Source organism: Procambarus clarkii, chromosome 6 (genome assembly GCF_040958095.1).
Source record: "Procambarus clarkii isolate CNS0578487 chromosome 6, FALCON_Pclarkii_2.0, whole genome shotgun sequence".
Taxonomy (NCBI): domain Eukaryota; kingdom Metazoa; phylum Arthropoda; class Malacostraca; order Decapoda; family Cambaridae; genus Procambarus; species Procambarus clarkii.
Genome location: NC_091155.1, coordinates 29,014,718 through 29,033,726, shown reverse-complemented (window position 1 = coordinate 29,033,726; position 19,009 = coordinate 29,014,718). Strand labels below are relative to the sequence as shown.

Below are 19,009 nucleotides of genomic sequence, written 5' to 3'. Positions count from 1 at the left end.
TGTCAAGAAAACACGAACGTTAAGAGGTCTCTAATGCACCAGGTACATATGGACACGAGGCAGGACCAAAGAGCTAGAGCTCGTATATGGTCGACACTGACAGGTAGGCCACACAGCCTCCAGCATCCCGCAGAAGCAGCAGGAGCACCACCACCAGTTTGTAAACAGAGGTGTGCAACAAATAAAGAAAGTGTGTCAGGGTTCAGGGCCAGAACAGTCACCCCTGCCTCCCAACACGGGTGCGCGCGCACACACGAATGGTCCAACAAATGGCTACTAAAGTTCAACCAAAGCAAATGTAAAGTAATGAAACTAGGCGGTGGAGGCCAGACACAGGGTACTGTACCATGTTGTAGCAGCTTAAGAGTGTTGTACGTCAATATTTTCATTTCTTTTTATGTACTGTTGTACATGTTCTTTTGTTTATTAAATGTATATTGTTAGCTGGCTTTTGTTCTTGTCCTGGTGAGGCTTCCCAGAAAGCAGGAGAGAGAAAGGGTCACAGCTGCGGACAGGGTGACAATTCTAATTCAGAATAGGCGGGATTAGGAGATCATTCCAAACAAGGAGAGTGGGGGGGAGTCACGGCGGCTCAAGTAGGGTGTGTGGACAGGACAACGAAGCCAGTGCTGGAGCCGCACCCCTAGATATGTGATGTTGAACCCCTCTCCAAGATCAAGAGGCGTACAGGGTGATCTGAGAAAACTTCAAGCGCTCTAAAGTTCATTGCTGGTTGACCGACGGTAGCGGGAGTGTGGCTGCCGAGGTCGGTTGTCTGTTCCGACAGAGTGGTTGGGGGACGTTGTCTACCTGTACGCGAACAGTCTGGTACAGTAACCAGAGCTCTCTTTGGAGGTTTAAGTTCCGTAAGCCCCAACCCCCTCAGGTCAGAACACTACCTACAAAATACTCAGTAATTGACAGGGGTAGATACTGTTTAACACAGGTGGTACGCGAACAAGGGGACACGGGTGGAAACTGAGTACCCAAATGAGCCACAGGGACGTTAGAAAAAACTTGTTCAGTGTCAGAGTAGTTAACCCTGGAAACAAACCGAAACTATCTCTATTTTCCGCTTGTTACAACTTGTAATAAAGTTGTTACATCTTGGCTTAACGTGTTTATGAGGCATTAGAACGTTGTTACAACTTGCTATATTGGTTGTTATAACTGGTTAGGTGTTAAAACTTGTTCGAACGTTGTACCAACGTCGTAGTTTCGGTGTGTGTTTGGCGGGAACAGATGGAATGCATTAGGCAATGATGTGGTGGAGGTCGACTCCATACACAGTTTCAAATGTAGATATGATAAGAGCCCGGTAGGTTCAGGAAACGGTACACCAGTTGATTGACAGTTGAGAGGCGGGACCAAAGAACCAGAGCTCAACCCCCGCAAGCACAACTAGGTGAGTACACGCGCGCGCGCGCACACGCACACACACACACATAGGGTAAGGTAATAAACAAGGGAAATGAGACCAGGAGGCAAGTACACCATAAGGGGAAGACAACTGCAGGAATCGGAAAGAAAAAAAAATAATTGAGAGTGGATACAATTCCAACATGACCTCCAAAAGCGCGCACAATCGGGTAGCACTGACAACATGTCGGACGCTGTTAAGTGAAAATCAAATATAAAAAGAGTACAGAGATTTGCAACAATTCAGTGTCAGAACGAAGAGGGTTAGCCTATGAGGCTAGGTTACAGGAACAAAATCCTAGAGAGGGCAAAGAGAGAGAGACGATATATGATCTCAATATACAAGATAATAAGGGAAATAGACAAGGTGAACAAGTACCTTTTAACAATTTCTCTCTAAATTGAGAGAAAGTAGAACATGAGGCGGAAATTAATTTTACAATTATTTGAATACGAGGTGTTATTTAAAATAATGTATAAACCTGCTTTTAGATCTATATTTCTTTGATATTTAAGTATTTTAACATAAGTGCTTAGCATAAAAACCATTAAAAACAATAACTTGTACTAATTGTGTGGAAATCTAATAAAAATTTGATTAAAATTTAAGTTTTGAAATTTTAATTTTCCCGCCAAAAATGCAGCTTCATAAATGCTAAACAATAACGCTTTTAATTATATAACTTTGTATGCCTTTTCGAATGACTTATTTGATTAACCTGATTATGTTATATGTTTCCGTACCAAAATAATATTAAAAAATACTAGTTGGCAATTCTCCCACTCTTGGTCGTTGGGGGACAAAAAATAATCAAACGCCCATTTAAATCTTAACAAAATGACTTGCCATCAATACATACTAACATTTTATATTTCATAGAAATGGCAAGGCAAGGTTGTTTGATACTAGCTATCAATATAATGATAAGGAGAGCAGATAAATGGTAAATACTAATAATGTCAGGTGTCCGTGAAGCTCTAAGACCTCTTGTGACCTCTGGTAACTTTCTCCAGTGGCTACGCTCCAAGACTAACGCTAATTCAGCGCTGAAACAACATTGATTCAACGCTACGCTTGGATATTGTGGCCACCGAGTTTGAGCTACTGCTCACAGGATGACTACAGGGAAGAAAACAGCCGCTGCTGGTGGCAACATCAAGGTGGAAGCTGGCAACACAAATGAGTGGAAGGACTGTAGGGAAATACTCGTGCCCTGTACATGGCAACAAGTGTAATACACGTTAGAGTGTTAGTTGTGAGAGTCGCCTCCAGCCACAACTTTAAGGCCAGAGTCGACAAAGAATTAGACCGCCAGATCTAATTCTGTCGAATTAAATTATAAATTATCCAATTAAATTATAATCAATTTAAATTACAGCACAACAGGTACAATTTAACTATTAGATGGGGTCTATAGAGCTTTACCACACTTACCACTATTAGGCAAGCACGTGCACACACACGCACACACGCACACGCACACACGCACACACGCACACGCACACACACACGCACACGCACACACACACGCACACACGCACACACGCAATTAGGCGAGCACAATTAGGTGAGTACACACGTAAGTATGAACGCCCATAAGATATAAAACGTACGGTATTCTACAGAGACGCAACGCTTCCCTTGGTTAGCCTAAAGTGAAAGAATGAGCGAACTCAAACTCAGGAAGTTGTAGACAGGGTGAATCCCCTGGACGGATATGATAACAACGTACAAGATTAGTACATGGAACTGATAGGTTATATAAATAGGCAATGTTCACAACTGACAAACGGTAGGACCAGAGGACACGGGTGTACGCTGGAGAGAGAGAGAGACGAGTCCGAGAGACTTGAAAAACGTCTTCAGCCTAAGTGTCGCAAGAAATGGAGGCAAATTCAGCAAGCAAATTGGATGAGGCGCTCGCGAGCAACCTGATGAATGAGAGTTGATGCCTTGCCTGACCAGAGGTAGAGGGAGGTAATGCTCCACCTTGTTAACACATCTAAGGGAGTATATCCAAGTACACATCCACGCATGTAGACACGGACGAACATGCATACAGTCACGCACATACCACACACATATGCGGGCATGTATACACACGTGTACACACACGGAGGTGAACATACACAAGGGCACACACAAATTGCAAGGTCAAAATGTTGGTTTACTTTGTCGAGAGGAAAGTGTAAGTCGAGGTTAATGACAGAGACCTCCAGAGATACCCTCATATCCCTTGGCTCTACCCTTCATCACTCCCAAACTTGCCACTATTCCTCTCTACTTCACCCCGCTTCATCTCTCCTATTCCTGCCATTCTCCCATCACCTCCCCACACCACCTCACCTCCTCCCAGCCTCACCACAACCCCCAGAGTTCACGGGCACAACATATTCAGTCATAACTCCAGGTACAGGAACGACAGTGATCAGGAATGTTGGCTGCTGACCTTCTTACCTTATATATCTCAAGTTAACTTGTGTGGTGCTTACCCCCTTTCACCAGAGGAAGGGAGGCAGGCTACCTTACCAGGCCAGGCTACCAGGGAGAGAGGGAGGTAGCCTGGCATGTTACCAGGGAAGGGGGGGGGGGGTGACACGCCAGGGAGGGAGAATGTGGGCAATATTTCGGAGCGGGAAAAGCTAAGGCTGACTCAGGACATCTGTGAACCAGCCAGGCAGGTGTGGCTTTTGACACCTGTGAACGCAACCTGTCCTCAGGGAGATCTGCTCAAGGGAATAGACTGGGGACGACTACATAATTTATGCTATTATCTACTCTCTATTCATGGTTTGGTTAGGTTTCAATACGTTTGGTTTCGTTAAAACGATGTATTATTGACGATAATAGGAAATATGGATATCGAAAACTATTTTAGTGTGCACTCGAATTCCCTTTACAAAAAAAATCCTCAAAGCAAACGTTTTCACCATACACTCTTTATATTTTAAGCCAACGAGTTATATTAAAGTTATAACTTGAGAATAATCTGTTTACGACAAAGGTTCAGTTGCCAGTTTACATGTAGAGTATTACTATAACTGTAACATGCTGTCAAACCATCACCAATATCTAGATAACTATCCAGGTGGTTTGAGGGAGGGGGGGGGCCTCTCATGGTAATGGATTTCCTGAGCAGACGGGCTGCAGCAGACAGGCTGCCTGCAACAACAAGCTGCACGAACACAAACACCCCATCAATATTCAACATGTTTAATCTTTTGACAACTAGGTATGCGGTCTTTGCACATTTTGTTAGTTTTTCTTCATAATCAATCACAGATTCAAGTAGCAGTTTGGCACTGTGGTGGCGCCTTGAGCTGTTTTTCCAGCCGAGTCTGGTGGTACTTGGCCCAGAACTAGTATGTAAACACACACCTAAGGATTCTTGTCATTACTCTACTACTATTTAACTCTGGAATTATATCTGAGAGAAGAGAGAATAAAGGAGACGGAGAGCGCGCGCGTATGGATGCGTGAGAGACGCTGAATTGAACTGAACTTGACTGCTAATGGTGACCATTAGCAGTCAAATTTGTGGCAGTACCAAAAAATTATATTCTTAGAAGTGATAGATGGTCATTTGCACTGTGATGGAGTGGTGTAAGTCAAGGGGAATGAGGGAGGGGATAGCACATATATATGTAGGTGACGCAGGAAAGGAATTTAGGTGTGTAACCATTGTGCTGGCGCCGTAAACAACACGGAAGATACTAAGAGAACAAGCGGAGCTTCACAAGTCACACTTCGACTGCTTCACCAAGCTCGCCCGGTCTCCTATAACACCTCCCCCCCCCAGACACACACATACCCCACTAAAGAATCACCAAGACCGCGTACACCAGTATAAAAAGTTTTCATGTTTTCATCTCACACACACACACACACACATGTATATAAGTATGCATCTCAGTGAGTGGTACAAAACGTCGATCAGATAGTGTGAGAGTCTCTGATCGAATTCAGAGCAGAATTATCAAGTTTGATAATTCTGGTTATCAAGTTTGGCTACCGTTACCTGCGGCAGGTGTGGGCAAGTGTAGGCAGCAGCAGGTGGATCACTGTGGTGGCTGACGTGTTACCTGCGGCAGGTGTGGGCAAGTGTAGGCAGCAGCAGGTGGATCACTGTGGTGGCTGACGTGTTACCTGCGGCAGGTGTGAGCAAGTGTAGGCAGCAGCAGGTGGATCACTGTGGTGGCTGACGTGTTACCTGCGGCAGGTGTGGGCAAGTGTAGGCAGCAGCAGGTGGATCACTGTGGTGGCTGACGTGTTACCTGCGGCAGGTGTGAGCAAGTGTAGGCAGCAGCAGGTGGATCACTGTGGTGGCTGACGTGTTACCTGCGGCAGGTGTGGGCAAGTGTAGGCAGCAGCAGGTGGATCACTGTGGTGGCTGACGTGTTACCTGCGGCAGGTGTGAGCAAGTGTAGGCAGCAGCAGGTGGATCACTGTGGTGGCTGACGTGTTACCTGCGGCAGGTGTGGGCAAGTGTAGGCAGCAGCAGGTGGATCACTGTGGTGGCTGACGTGTTACCTGCGGCAGGTGTGGGCAAGTGTAGGCAGCAGCAGGTGGATCACTGTGGTGGCTGACGTGTTACCTGCGGCAGGTGTGGGCAAGTGTAGGCAGCAGCAGGTGGATCACTGTGGTGGCTGACGTGTTACCTGCGGCAGGTGTGGGCAAGTGTAGGCAGCAGCAGGTGGATCACTGTGGTGGCTGACGTGTTACCTGCGGCAGGTGTGGGCAAGTGTAGGCAGCAGCAGGTGGATCACTGTGGTGGCTGACGTGTTACCTGCGGCAGGTGTCCGCAAGTGTAGGCAGCAGCAGGTGGATCACTGTGGTGGCTGACGTGTTACCTGCGGCTGCTGTGTGACAAACACCCTGCGAGACCTGGATCTCAAGCCAAACCCAACTCTCCCTAGCATAATGCATATGTACTACACAAGGCCTAACATTGCAAATGTTAACTAGGTTTGCTTATTTAGGTCTCGGACCTAATTTGTAATTTGTAATTACATTGTAATAATTGTAATTGAACATTTGTAATATGTTTCGTTTTTGAAATGCCTTTAAGATTAATACTCCATAATTTGTACATTCCATCCAGAACGGCTATCATGTTCAATCAATTTTGGAGGCTGGGTTGGAATCTTAGCACCACACAGCTGGCTTTTGACCCTTAACCATTTATAGCTTAGAGTAGCTGCGTAAATAAGAAAGATACCCGTCATACAAAGACAGGAGAGGGAGGGGTGGTGTAGGCAGATATGGAGAGTAGTATGTTACACAGTAGTTACAGAATAAGGTATCCGAGGCCTCGATATGAGTAGATGAAGCGTCACATATTTAAAGAGCATTCATAAATCATAAAGGTGATCAGTCATAAATGTTGTCAAAGCCAAGATGTGTGTTATACATGGCATGTATTACGAGCTGGGAAGCGCTACGAGGTTGGACCATAACAATAACAACCTTGGGTCGAGGACGACCTCGCAACGTTTCCAAGCTCAAACTGTTTCATAAGCACAAACTATGTCTCCATGATTGAGGCAAGATGCGCAGGGTTTGTAAGTGGATACAAATGCCTGATGAAGGGCAAGGGAAATGTCAGGAGGAAGAAAGCGCTAAGCCAGGGAGGTTTTAGCCGGAGGTACATTGATTGATTGATGAAGATTAAGCCACCCAAAAGGTGGCACGGGCATGAATAGCCCCGTAAGTGGTGGCCCTTTTGAGCCATCGCCAGTATCAATAGATGATACTGGAGATCTGTGGAGGTGCAACTGCACCCTGCGTGACGGGAGATATCTCCCGTGCGGAGGTACAGTACCACTGGCTACTATATAGCATTTTGAAGGGGTCAGGATAAGGATTAGGGATGGAACGGGGAAAGGAATGGTGCCCAGGCACTTGGACGGTCGGGAATACAACGCCGACCTGCATGAAGCGAGACTGTTGCTCTACCGTCCAGCCCAAGTGGTAATGCTTGATGAACGACAGTTGGTTCTCCCAAGACGCAAGGAAGAAAATGTCACCAACATCTGCATAAAGCCAGTCTTCAAGACGGGCACAACTTGGTCAAGGGTCAACACTGTCAGCCCATGTTCTGGTGTAGGTAGTACTCATAGTAACGATGTGCATCATTGTACATATATTGACGTATTAGACAATTAGAATTTGGTAATATTGAATTTGGGTAAACCAGAAAAGGTTTTGGATTTGTTGCTAATAAAATCAATTAGTGCTAATCCATACTGAGGCCTAATATAGTACATATACATGTGCTATACTAGGTCTAGGAATATTTAAGTTTGGTTTTAAGCTTTATTTTTTTACAGATTCGATAAAGTGAATAGTACCAAATTTTACCATCTATTGTCCATTATATTAATGTATGATCGACGGTGCACATAATTATACAAAGCACTATCTAAACATGAGGACGGGTTGACACTGGTCACAAGTTGACGGAGCAGCAACACAAGCACCACGCCTGGGGCCCACACAACACCTTGTGGCAAATGTCTCACTCACACACACACACACACACACACACACACACACACACACACACACACACACACACACACACACACACACACACACACACACACACACACGTGCAACACCAACAAGTTTGGATGCAATGATTCACAATGATAATGACGTCTGCCGTGTCGACGCCACCAGCACTTACATCACAAGCACCAACCACAGGCAACCTCTCACCAGTACTGAAGATGCCAAACTTGGCATCATACAAGAACACACACATTTCAACGCTAGAAAATCGAATATAATCTACACCACCATGTGATAGAATCAAGGGAAATACAGTTAGTTATCTCAAATTGCTAAAGTGATACTAGATATATATATAAATGTATGTACAGTACTTCATTACTTGATCTTCACCCGTGTTGCCTAATTCAACCTTCACTTCACCTTTATAAACAGCTGTTCTGTGTATCTCTTCATTCATTCAGCACTGTTCCTGTGCCAGGTAAGTCGACTATGGGCTCACCATAGCCCGTGCTACTTGCCCCGCTCCTGTGCCAGGTAAGTTACGGGCTCACCATAGCCCGTGCTACTTGGAGCTTGTTCCGAGTAGCTGAATCTATAACAACAACAAACTGTATCTTTTCTTCTAGAAGAGATACACAGAATCTGTGTTTTCACACACAGCACCGCTCCTGTGCCAGGTAAGTTACGGGCTCACCATAGCCCGTGCTACTTGGAACTTGTTCCGAGTAGCTGAATCTATAACAACAACAACAACATGTATCTTAATACAACACACGAAACATGCTCAAAAACAGTTCTCCCTCTCCACTTGGTGTTTCTCCATCAATGTTGTTTACTTATCACAATACAGCACATGTGGCTCATTACAGATACCATCACATGTGGTTCATTATTATGTGCTGTAGCCCGTGTCACCAGCTGTGTGGCCTCGGGACACCTTGACAGGTCGTTTATGGTCTTATCCCCCTCCCCCCCCAATAATAATGGGGGGGGGGGGTTGATCTCAATCCTCCCCCCCCCCCCCCACTTGTCTTCCCGGCCTGGTACACTCCCTCAGTTACGACAGTTCGAGACTCGTGTCAAGGTTAAACTGTTCTGATCATAATATGTTACATGTAATAATGTATTCCTGTACACATTGTGTGGCGACTCCTATTGTTCCGCACTCACGTGTACACGCGCTGTTGACACCTTTAAAATTAAGTTATATACAAATTATAGCCTATATTACACTTTATGGCCCACTTCAAAATTATGGGCTATATCAAAGTTAATGACTTATGCTTGCGTCAACTTATATTGGCCCAGCGAGCCAGATAACTACAGAACCATGTCATTGGACCTCTAGTGACCTCTGCAAGCAGCAGGGTGTGGAGCTCTGATCACACAGACTGTACAGCCTAGTGTGTCAACATAAAAGGAACTTGTATACAGTGCTGATATTAAACCAAAGTAATCCCTATCATATTTTATCATCTTTTGTTAATAATAATTTCGTGGTCATTGAAGTCCAGGTCATTCACTGCCTTTTACGTAAATTTGCTTTTGACAAGAGATTACAATTAATTTATCATTTGCATGTGCATTTAGGATTAAATTGTAGTGTTATTTTGTCTATTTCTTACCAAATTAAAAGGCTTTAATTGGGGGGTTTAAATAAGCCTACTATGGCAATTTACCAAAAGTCTATTTTCACGCCATTAGAGTACCTGTTAATTTGAATACAGTACAACCTCGATTCAACGAATTATATGGGACGAAACCCAATTCATTGCAACTGGAGATGCCTCCAGGATGCATTTCCCATGCAATATGGGCTAAATTCGTTTTGCAAAATGTTAATATCAACTTATATTATAATAGACAACTACGAAATGAACACGTCTGCAAAAAAAAGTAACTACATCTAAGCTTATTGTTCGCGTCCCCATCCTCAAAATTGATTTCCATAAGGCAGCGAGACTATATAACCCCAGAGAACGAAAACCTTGCCAACTCAAAATGAAAATAAACCATATAATTTGATTTCAAATGTTCTCAATGGCTTTCCCAAGGCCGCTTACTAGAACTACTAATTATTATTTCAAACAACTTCTACATGTAAGATTGTCGGAATTAATGAGTGGTTTAGGATTTCAAAGCACGATACTAACTGTCCGAGAAGATCATCTCCGGCCATATACTGCCCAAGAGGAAGTGGGTAATAGAGGACACGACTCCCGGGACACGTACTGCTAGTTGTCACATCCCACACGTGCGTGTCACATCCCACACGTGCGTGTCACATCCCACACGTGCGTGTCACATCCCACGTGCGAGTCACATCCCACGTGCGTGTCACATCCCACGTGCGCCCTGTGATCCCTTACACGTGCGCTACCCATCACAGTATCAGTATGGGGTGCACAATAAACTAGAGGCCTCCGGCGGCAACACCCACACCAAGCGTACATAAGACGGGTCGCTATCGTACAGAGTTTAAAACCTACTTCACCTTAGCAAACCCAAACCCGACTACATCTAGCATCTGATCTTGTCAGAATTTTCTATCGTCTACACCTTCGCCTGACCCAACCAATCTAACCGAGGCTGATACAACCTAACCTAAGGCAAATACATCGTAACCTCATAACGTACCAACCCACAGTGTCATGCATAGAAAACGTAGGTATTTGTGTACCGTTAGTTTTCATTTGTAACATTGGTTACCAGAACGTAAAGAACACGCCCTGTTAGTTGTGCATAATGGTGTAGCAGGTGTAAGGGATAGAATCAAACAAGACGAACAAGAGGTATTAAGTACTAAATACCCCTACGGGCTCACCATAGCCCGTGCTACTTGGAACTGTTTGTTCCAAGTAGCGAATCTTTAACAACAGCAACAACAACCCCCAGCTGGATATTAATAAGGGTTTTCTCTGGCAAACAGATGACGTGTTGACAAGCTATTTAAATTGTGTCGAAATCTGATGTGTGTTACATGAGCCGAGTGTGACCCCGACCACCCCATGAGTCTCGCCATAATGATAATGATAATAATTGATTCGCAAAAATGTACAGTGGGTTGGCGAGATTACATAGGACTGGTTTTAGTTTAGTTCATTTATTATGCACCCCATACCCATCTTGTGGGCGGTAGTGGAAGGGGTTACAGAGGCACATAATGGGCTCAGGGAGTGATTATGTGCCTCTGTAACCCTTTCCACTACCGCCCACAAGATGGGTATGGGGTGCATAATACTGGTATCTGTACATTCTTTCAGCGCCACTAACACGGAGAGCGTTTCGGGCAGGTCCTTAAGTTAACCTATCAGGCAAGATGAAAAGGTACATTTATAGCAAGGTTTTATATCAACAAATAACAACGATATTAAATGACAGATAACGGGTTGAGAATAGCTTGAGCTACCTCATCCCTTCGTGTGTATTTTACCTCAATAAACTTGTTTCAATTTCAACTGAGAGGTGATTACACTGATAAAGATACATGTCTTGAGTGCTAATATTGGGGAAGTAGGTGGTACAAGATATAGAGAGTTTGAAGCACAAGGTAAGAAACAATGAGGATGAAATGAGGTACTTTTTTGGTTACACTTTTGAATAAGTCATAGTTTAGACAATTTTTGAATTCATTAGTGAGTGACTTCCATGTACACCTCACACGTTGTACAGCATTCTACACACAGGTTTATTTAGTCTATAAGTCTTAAAATTAAAATAGTACGCATGTTATTGATTTTTACTTCTCTAGCAGTATGTTTTACCGCCCTGATGGTCAGTAACGTGGTTGTCAACTGGCCTCTTACAGCAGCTGTACAATCACCCATCTCTCTAAGTAGATTTTAATATTTCTCCGGAAATATTATTATGGAAATATTCCATATGGAAATACTCCATCACTGATGGAAATATTCCATCAGTGTCTAGAGAACTGTACAAATTAATGTTGTTTAAACTATTTTTCATTCATTGAGCATCATGGCATGAATTGACTTGCCTCTTAAAGACTCGTCATATATCTTTATAATAGAGAAAATCCCGCCGTCTGGCTCCATTGTTTTGAATTAAATGACGTTATTGTGATTTGACTGTCTGACAGGTGTGTCTTACAGGTGTGTTTAGTGAACTCCATTACCCACGTCAGAGTGCAAGCGGCTTACATGTGAACATTGCGTTTGGTACCAGCTCGGTGCCTGCAAATTCCTTGCAAGTTTGGGCGTCCTCCAGGTTGTGCAACTTTTGGCCTATCGTGGACCGTGGATATATCCACAAAGAAACAATATGAAAGTGATCCATGGTTTAAGGCGCGTGTCTGGGGTGCGGGGGGTGACGATCTCCGTCCTCTTCCAAAGATATTCATCAGATATTGTCATTTCATTGTGTCATTTATAATAATTTTGGGGGAACCAAATAATTATAAATGTAGTCATATATGAGGGATTTAATATATCCAGCGGTGGGCATGGCAGAAGGTGGAGTGAAGGTCGCGGTCATCGGAGAACAAGTGACCTTCAGAGAGCGGGGAGGGCAATGTTGTACACTGAACACATCTTTCGCGCCTCTCTGCCCCAGCACAGCTTCCGTAGTGGGAGAACTGACGGTGTATTAGCCCCGTCAGCTCCCCACCGCGTGGACTCTGAGGCCCTGGGAGGTGACGGTACGCAATGGAATCTTTCCAGCAATATATGCTGGAAAGGTCAGTGAAAATGAGAGAGATTTGTTTGTGACTCGATTGGAAGGGAGAAGCCAAAAGGAAAAGAGCTGATATGGGAGGGATCGGGGAGGAAAAGATGGTGTAGGTAGATAGAGCGAGGGAGGGTAGGGAAGGAGGAGACACCCCTTCCCCCGCCCCCAAGCACGCCATCATTATACTGCCTTCCAAATAAAGTATAACCAAGTCGACACCTGACTCCCTGTGTTGCCTCAGTGTGAGACGGGGCGGGGGGGGGGGATATCTTGCATGTTCCTGTGTGTCGGGTGGGTGGCTGTGTGTGTGTGTACTCACCTATATACTCACCTATATGTGCTTGCAGGATCGAGCATTGACTCTTGGATCCCGCCTTTCTAGCTATCGGTTGTTTACAGCAATGACTCCTGTCCCATTTCCCTATCATACCTAGTTTTAAAAGTATGAATAGTATTTGCTTCCACAACCTGTTCCCCAAGTGCATTCCATTTTTCTACTACTCTCACGCTAAAAGAAAACTTCCTAACATCTCTGTGACTCATCTGAGTTTCCAGTTTCCACCCATGTCCCCTCGTTCTGTTATTATTACGTGTGAACATTTCATCTATTTCCACTTTGTCAATTCCCCTGAGTATTTTATATGTCCCTATCATATCTCCTCTCTCCCTTCTTTTCTCTAGTGTCGTAAGGTTCAGTTCCTTCAGCCGCTCTTCATATCCCATCCCTCGTAGCTCTGGGACAAGCCTCGTCGCAAACCTCTGAACCTTCTCCAGTTTCTTTATGTGTTTCTTCAGGTGGGGGCTCCATGATGGCGCGGCATACTCTAAGACGGGTCTCACGTAGGCAGTGTAAAGCGCCCTAAAAGCTTCCTCATTTAGGTTTCTGAATGAAGTTCTAATTTTCGCCAGTGTAGAGTACGCTGCTGTCGTTATCCTATTTATATGTGCCTCAGGAGTTAGATTAGGTGTCACATCCACTCCCAGGTCTCTTTCTCGAATCGTTACAGGTAGGCTGTTCCCCTTCATTGTGTACTGTCCCTTTGGTCTCCTGTCACCTGATCCCATTTCCATAACTTTACATTTACTGGTGTTAAACTCCAGTAGCCATTTCCCTGACCATCTCTGCAGCCTGTTTAAGTCCTCTTGGAGGATCCTACAATCCTCGTCTGTCACAACTCTTCTCATTAATTTTGCGTCATCTGCAAACATTGACATGTATGATTCCACTCCTGTAAACATATCATTTACGTAAATTAGAAAGAGGATTGGTCCCAGCACCGATCCTTGAGGTACTCCACTTGTTACTGTTCGCCAGTCCGACTTTTCGCCCCTTACCATTACCCTCTGGCTCCTTCCTGTTAGGTAGTTCTTCACCCATACTAGGGCCTTTCCGCTTACTCCTGCCTGCCTCTCAAGTTTGTATAGCAGTCTCATGTGCGGTACCGTATCAAAGGCCTTTTGGCAGTCAAGAAATATGCAGTCTGCCCAGCCTTCTCTGTCCTGCCTTATCCTTGTTACTTTATCATAGAATTCTAAAAGGTTTGTTAGGCATGATTTCCCTGTCCAGAACCCATGTTGGTGCTTGTTTACAAACCCAATGCTCTCCAGGTGCTCAACAAGTCTTAGTGTGTGTGTGTGTGTGTGTGTGTGTGTGTGTGTGTGTGTGTGTGTGTGTGTCGGGTGGGTGGCTGTGTGTGTGTGTGTGTGTGTGGGGGGTTCGGGTGGGTGGCTGTGTGTGTGTGTGGTTCGGGTGGGTGGCTGTGTGTGTGTGTGTCGGGTGGGTGGCTGTGTGTGTGTGTGTGTGGTTCGGGTGGGTGGCTGTGTGTGTGTGTGTCGGGTGGGTGGCTGTGTGTGTGTGCGTGTGTGTGGTTCGGGTGGGTGGCTGTGTGTGTGTGTGTGGTTCGGGTGGGTGGCTGTGTGTGTGTGTGTGTGTGTGTCGGGTGGGTGGCTGTGTGTGTGTCGGGTGGGTGGCTGTGTGTGTGTGTGTGTGTGTGTGTGTGTGTGTGTGTGTGTGTGTGTGTGTGTGTGTCGGGTGGGTGGCTGTGTGTGTGTGTGTGTGTGTGTGTGTGTGTGTGTGTGTGTGTGTGTGTGTGTGGTTCGGGTGGGTGGCTGTGTGTGTGTGTGGTTCGGGTGGGTGGCTGTGTGTGTGTGTGTCGGGTGGGTGGCTGTGTGTGTGTGTGTGTGTGTGTGTGTGTGTGTGTGTGTGGTTCGGGTGGGTGGCTGTGTGTGTGTGTGTCGGGTGGGTGGCTGTGTGTGTGTGCGTGTGTGTGGTTCGGGTGGGTGGCTGTGTGTGTGTGTGTGGTTCGGGTGGGTGGCTGTGTGTGTGTGTGTGTGTGTGTCGGGTGGGTGGCTGTGTGTGTGTCGGGTGGGTGGCTGTGTGTGTGTGTGTGTGTCGGGTGGGTGGCTGTGTGTGTGTGTGTGTGTGTGTGTGTGTGTGTGTCGGGTGGGTGGCTGTGTGTGTGTGTGTGTGTGTGTGTGTCGGGTGGGTGGCTGTGTGTGTGTGTGTGTGTGTGTGTGTGTGTGTGTGTGTGTCGGGTGGGTGGCTGTGTGTGTGTGTGTGTGTCGGGTGGGTGGCTGTGTGTGTGTGTGTGTCGGGTGGGTGGCTGTGTGTGTGTGTGTGTCGGGTGGGTGGCTGTGTGTGTGTGTGTCGGGTGGGTGGCTGTGTGTGTGTGTGTCGGGTGGGTGGCTGTGTGTGTGTGTGTCGGGTGGGTGGCTGTGTGTGTGTGTGTCGGGTGGGTGGCTGTGTGTGTGTGTGTCGGGTGGGTGGCTGTGTGTGTGTGTGTCGGGTGGGTGGCTGTGTGTGTGTGTGTCGGGTGGGTGGCTGTGTGTGTGTGTGTCGGGTGGGTGGCTGTGTGTGTGTGTGTGTCGGGTGGGTGGCTGTGTGTGTGTGTGTGTCGGGTGGGTGGCTGTGTGTGTGTGTGTGTCGGGTGGGTGGCTGTGTGTGTGTGTCGGGTGGGTGGCTGTGTGTGTGTGTCGGGTGGGTGGCTGTGTGTGTGTGTCGGGTGGGTGGCTGTGTGTGTGTGTCGGGTGGGTGGCTGTGTGTGTGTGTCGGGTGGGTGGCTGTGTGTGTGTGTCGGGTGGGTGGCTGTGTGTGTGTGTCGGGTGGGTGGCTGTGTGTGTGTGTCGGGTGGGTGGCTGTGTGTGTGTGTCGGGTGGGTGGCTGTGTGTGTGTGTCGGGTGGGTGGCTGTGTGTGTGTCGGGTGGGTGGGTGTGTCAGAGGAGTGGGTGGCATGCGTCAAGCTGTGCATGACTGATGTCAACACCACAGTGTAACCCGACCAATCCGCTGGTCTGCCAGTACCAAACCCCACACAACCTGACCACTCACCTCACACACACACAGTTTCCCCTCTCCTAATAAACGTTACCTACCATCACCACCACCTTGCCCCCATCATAAATCTTTAGTTCCCTCTCTCCCATCGTCCCCTTATCAAGCCCTTTGGTCAAAAAGGTTTCCAAACAACGCTATGAACTTCAATGAACTTCCCTCCCTTCAATCGCCATAGCAACTTTTCTAATGTCTTTCCCATCATTCCTTCAACCGTAAGCACTTGCACACTTTACCGTCGCCTCCTTCAATCACCACCACCCTCATCCTTCCCTTTCTCTTCCTTCCATCCTATCTCCCTCTCCTTCACTCAATTCAGTTACCTATACCACTCTCGCTGCCCACAAACCTGGCAGTTGCATCCTCTCTACCCTTGCCAACATAGCCGGTCAGCCTGGTCGTTGTATCCAGCCTGCTGTGGATGTCGAACCCCCGTACCCACTGACCTGGTCGTTCTGGTTGTTGCAGTAGGTCTTGAGCGTGAGCTTGGAGTTGCAGACTTGGCACTTGAAGCAGCCAGTGTGGAAGAAGCTGAAGTCTTTGAGCGGACCGATGCGGTCCACCTGGTACACCGTCTGGCCGCACCGCAGACACGCGTTCTCGTACAGGTTCATCATCGTGGCTGGCATGCTGTCAGGGAGAGAGGCAGGGCTCAGTGCTGACGGCAGAGGCAAGTGCTCAGGTGTGTGTGCTGAGGTGTGTGTGTGTGCTGAGGGAGGGAGGAAGGGGGTGTGCTGAGGGAGGGAGGAAGGGGGGTGTGCTGAGGGAGGGAGGAAGGGGGGTGTGCTGAGGGAGGGAGGAAGGGGGGTGTGCTGAGGGAGGGAGGAAGGGGGGTGTGCTGAAAGAGGGAGGAAGGGGGGTGTGCTGAGGGAGGGAGGAAGGGGGGTGTGCTGAGGGAGGGAGGAAGGGGGGTGTGCTGAGGGGGAGGAAGGGGGTGTGCTGAGGGGGGGGAGGGGGGTGTGTGCTATGGGGGGGATGGTACTAGACTGCCCTACATATCGGCAAGAACATTTACAATAAAAGGTAAACATTTGAGCCTAATTCTACTAACACTACAGCACTACCACCAGTGCTGTAGCTACCACCACCACCACCACCGCCGGAGTTGTCCAATACCACCCTATTTTCTGGACCGCAGTCGTGCGCTAATTACGCCGATCAGCGAGAGGTCTTAGACAAAATGATGTCGGACAGCCCCACGATCACGAGAGATTCAATACACTTATCTACCAGAGTACAGAACACAGGTCGCAGCTAAATTACCCGTCTAGATGTAACTATCTCCAATGAGGACAGATCGACGCCAGACGGATGTCTCGCCAGATTCCGATGTATATTGGTCGTGAAAATAAAATTAACTTTGATAAATGTTATCGTTAAGGATTTGGCATGATATATATTGGGTAAAATGCAGCTAACACAGAGATCCCAAAATGGAACACAATTCAGTTTGAAAGAGAAAGGTTCACAGGTGCACGCGTGTTTGCTTAACATTAAGTTATTGAATGGACTTGTTTTAATACACTGTGTTGGGGATTTCATTGTGTCATACGAAGCTCAATGACAGAGGGACATATAATAGTTCAAATAGGTGATTGTGTTGTGGCAACAATGTCCCGGCTTTAACATTGTGGATGACGCACTTCTGGAATAATGTTTCCTAATCACTGCAGTAATTAATGGGGACATTAATTAATCATATATTCGGGAATTTCAAAATCTGTTAGGCGACCTCTCACGATGTTCAAGAGAGAACTCGACAAACACCTCTAAAGAATACCTGCTCAACCAGGCTGTGATTAGCAGGTCAGGCTGTGAGCAGCCGTGCCCAACAGCCTGATTAACCAAGCCACCAAACAGGCGGCCTGGTCAGAACCCGAGACGCCGGGTCGTTCATCCTCGGAATCACCTTGTAGTGATTCAGAGCATCAACGAGAATGCCGAGGAGAGGCAGATGCAGTGCGACATCCATATTACACTATAAGGGGTTCCTAGGGGTACCGGGCCCACCCTGTACACAGGCCCCGCCCACACAAATGAAGAAAAAGCACGTATTGAGAACTATGCCTTTTCAACACAAGCAGAACTCACTGCCATTGTTATTGGCGTCAAGATTCCTTGAATGAAAGATTAATGGTGCAGTGATCTGCACTGATTCACAAGCAGCGCTACAAAGCCTCGATAAAAATCGGGCAGAAAATCTTGCGATAGTCGCTGAAATCAAGAGAGTTGTGAGAGTACTAACCAAGCAGGGAAGCGTCGTCAAGTTTCTGTGGATCCCCTCCCATGTTGGAATATGTGGGAATGAACGAGTAGATGTGCTGGCTGCTGAAGGAGACCATATTGAATACTTCATACCCAAGACTTTTCTACAAATTACAGGTATTGTCAGGCAACATCACCGTGACAAAGTAACTTAGGAAAGGAGGATAGAAGAACAAACCAGTGAATCTGTACAATGGTACAATGTGGTTGCAGCGGCAATCCCAATCATTATGGACGAAGAGGAGGTGGCTGAGGGAGAGAATCACTAATAGCAAGAATCAGTCTTTGATACAAATATCCATGGAGATTCGGAATGGAAACAACAGTTTAGTAGAGGAGTTGCAGAATCTGTGGTGAGAGTGACTGACACCGCCTTGACCACAACCTGAGAGAATGTGAACATCTAAGAGTCATTGGAAATGTGTGTAGAATAACAAACCCCACATTGTTTGAGTTAGGAAAATACTATTTGTCAAATATAGATACTGTTAATAAATTCCACCATTTTGCACCCGCAAGATAATGTAAGACTTTAAGGACTAAGTTAATATTTTTGTTTGAGAAGCTGTTCACTTGAGACAGTTAAGCAAGTCCCAGCTGTGTCTGGATAAAAGTGACAGGATGAACAACCCAGGGGGAAGGGTTCTTCCTACTGAGGGGTGTTGTACATGCTGCTATGGCGATGTCTCGCCACAAGACGAGTGGCGCTGCCCAATAAACTCGTCCCTCAGGGAAAAATTTATTAAAATTAACCTCCCCGGCTTCAGACTCGCCACCCTCCCCCCGTCTCT

The 19,009-nt window shown here is 46.6% G+C and overlaps 1 protein-coding gene across 1 annotated transcript in view; it reads right to left on the bottom strand.

Moving 5' to 3' along the window:
• The window catches only part of Hil (peptidase hillarin), a 77,476-nt gene that overhangs the window by 48,554 nt on the left and 9,913 nt on the right, over positions 1-19,009 (bottom strand). The window contains exon 2 of the mRNA XM_045736039.2: positions 16,400-16,583. Within this exon, the coding sequence (XP_045591995.1) occupies positions 16,400-16,582 (183 nt within the window). The 5' untranslated portion in view covers position 16,583. The remainder of the gene's footprint in view (positions 1-16,399; positions 16,584-19,009) is intronic.